Raw genomic sequence first — 2,567 nt, 5'->3', positions numbered from 1 at the left:
CATGCTGCGTGATCCGGTGACTATGAAGTACTCACTCCGCTGCAAAAACGTCCTTGTGAACGTCAGCCAGATAGTAGTATTTCCGTAGACAAGTGCCAGATCAAACCACCAGGTCATCGATCCGTGTCTTGACGCTCCCACACCAATCAGCGCGGAGCACGTGGATCACTGAGGGCAATCCCGAAGCCCTAATTTCCCCCCGAACGGTCGCAGGAAACCGAGTCGGTCACGTTTCGCCTACGTGCCCGCACCTATATAGGTTGCCGCCCCACGCCGTTCCAGCCGTTCGTGTTCCCAGCAAATCCCGCAGTGCAAGTAGAGGAGGAACCGATCGAGGAGATGGCGCGTATGAAGCAGACCGCTCGCAAGTCCACCGGCGGCAAGGCCCCCCGCAAGCAGCTCGCCACCACCATCGTGCGTCTCGCCTCCTCCCCTCTCCCCTTCTTCCCCTCTTCCGATCAGTTGTTGTTTCGCTCTTCCGATCTGTTGCTGTTTGCTGACGATCAACGTGTGTTGCCGTTTTCTTTTCAGGCGGCGAGGAAGTCGGCCCCGACCACTGGCGGCGTGAAGAAGCCCCACCGCTTCAGGCCCGGCACGGTGGCGCTGAGGGAGATCCGCAAGTATCAGAAGAGCACGGATTTGCTCATCCGCAAGCTGCCGTTCCAGCGTCTGGTGCGGGAGATCGCGCAGGATTTCAAGACGGACCTGCGCTTCCAGAGCCATGCCGTGCTGGCGCTTCAGGAGGCCGCCGAGGCATACCTCGTCGGGCTCTTCGAGGACACCAATCTCTGCGCCATCCATGCCAAGCGTGTCACTATCATGCCCAAGGACATCCAGCTCGCCCGCCGCATCCGTGGTGAACGCGCCTAAAACCCTAGATGGGACATCATCGTGCCCTTTGTGGCAAGATAGCTAGTTGATTCGCTTCTGGTTTTTAGATATGCCACTGGATCGTTATAAGCGACTTTTATTTCTTTGTAAAAAGATCTGGTCAGTTATCATATTAGTATAAAACATATAGTATTTGCATTAAATGTGAAACAAATGCTTTATTGGCCATTATGGATATCAGTACTGAGCAATTGTGAAATAGTGCTTTCTGTTCTTTGATGCTGTCGTTAGTTTTTCTGCTTTGCTTTGTATTGTGATTGTCACAATATCACTGGGTGTTGTCTGGTCAATGAAGGATTGTTGTCGGGGCCTCTGGGGATTTTAGGGTGTTGTGATAATGTGAATTCCACTTTTACCCTAGCTTTGCGTTTATTTATAATAATTTAGGCTTAGTTCTGTCAATCCCCCCACACCCCTCCTCCCCCGGTCAATACCCCGTTGGTCTGCAGGGGATTACTAGAGTTTTTAATTTCGGCCATCTCTTTTGGTAAAAAAATCGGCCCAAGTTAAGTTATTTTGCCCGGCCCAACGTCAGGAAGGTTGTTATTATGGTTGGGCAAAACCATCAATTCAACTCCCTAACCCTAAACATATCATTTCCTGTGCTGCACAAAGGGCACAACGCACACGAGCTCCACCGGCTAAGGCGCTCCATCTCGATGGTACACGACTGTTCACCTGTTGCCTTCCCATGCCCAGCTCATGAGCGTGTGAACGCGCATCTTCCGTCGCGGGCCGCCTCACACCTCCTCCACCCCATCCAGTTGCTTCTCTAACCACGGCATGGTGCTTGAGAGCTGCGGCAGTGAGCATTATGTTGGACTGATGCACAGGGCAGTTATTTTTTTTGTTGCTCTATTCAAATTTATGTCAAATGTTGGCCAAATTTCGATCAAATTTCGGTCAATTTTTGTTAAAAAATTCAATTTTTTTGCAATTTCATCCAAAATTTTGCCGAAATTTTGGAAATGGCCGAAATTCGGCCATGTCATTCAGGGCGAAAAAACGCAAACCCAACTAGGATAGAAACCCTGTCTAGTCCCCGCATACCCCATGGTTTTTGACGGGGAAAAGACCTGTCCTCCGTATGTGTGGAATTAATCCCACCGTTGTTGCCGGGGATGCCAATGCTACTGGGAATGGGTGACAGGGCGGGATCAACCCAACCACCTCTTGCCCAGGCCAGGCTAGGAGATCAAATCCCTAGTAATCGAACATGGCGTTAGCTGAAATTTTTAATTTTACTAAATTTAACAAAACTTGTGACACAAATTACCGTCTTTCATTTATTTTTCTATTTTTCGGTATGAGTGCACCACTTCATCTAGCTACCATCCCGCTGCTGCTGCTATGGCCATCCTACAACTTATACTGCCTTACCCGTTCCTTCTCCTTCCCACCCCGGCGAAGCAGGCTACCACAACTGTTGCATTGTAGCGTGGGGTTGGCTTGAACCGGATCTGGGCTGCGGTGAACACAACCAACCTCGTCAAGCTCAGTGGTAGCCAGTCATCATAAAAGTGCAACCACGTCAGGCGCACGGTAGCCATATCCAGCAATTTGAAGCTAACTTATATGACCCTAGTTTTTTTTTGACAATCATCGATACGACCCTGAATTGTGTAGATGGGGAGTCGGCGAGGGTCTTGGGAGATCCGGAGTAAATAGAATAAAAC

At 50.0% G+C, this 2,567-nt stretch overlaps 1 protein-coding gene across 1 annotated transcript; it reads left to right on the top strand.

Moving 5' to 3' along the window:
* Positions 1–285: 285 nt before the first annotated feature.
* Positions 286–870, top strand: LOC119319520 (histone H3.3-like). Its single transcript, XM_037593993.1, has 2 exons — positions 286–414; positions 532–870. The coding sequence occupies exons 1-2, from the start codon at positions 340–342 to the stop codon at positions 868–870; spliced, it is 414 nt and encodes a 137-aa protein (XP_037449890.1). The 5' UTR covers positions 286–339.
* The last annotated feature ends 1,697 nt before the right edge of the window (positions 871–2,567 follow it).

Source organism: Triticum dicoccoides, chromosome 6A (genome assembly GCF_002162155.2).
Source record: "Triticum dicoccoides isolate Atlit2015 ecotype Zavitan chromosome 6A, WEW_v2.0, whole genome shotgun sequence".
Lineage (NCBI taxonomy): Eukaryota > Viridiplantae > Streptophyta > Magnoliopsida > Poales > Poaceae > Triticum > Triticum dicoccoides.
This window is presented reverse-complemented; position numbering and strand designations above follow the sequence as displayed.

What these genes read in the sequence shown, in the direction of transcription:
- LOC119319520 (XM_037593993.1), top strand. Translation starts at nt 340, where the DNA reads ATGGCGCGTATGAAGCAGACCGCTCGCAAGTCCACCGGCGGCAAGGCC. An exon ending in AGCAGCTCGCCACCACCATC is followed by an intron (nt 415 to 531) that starts GTGCGTCTCGCC and finishes TTTTCTTTTCAG; the next exon opens with GCGGCGAGGAAGTCGGCCCC.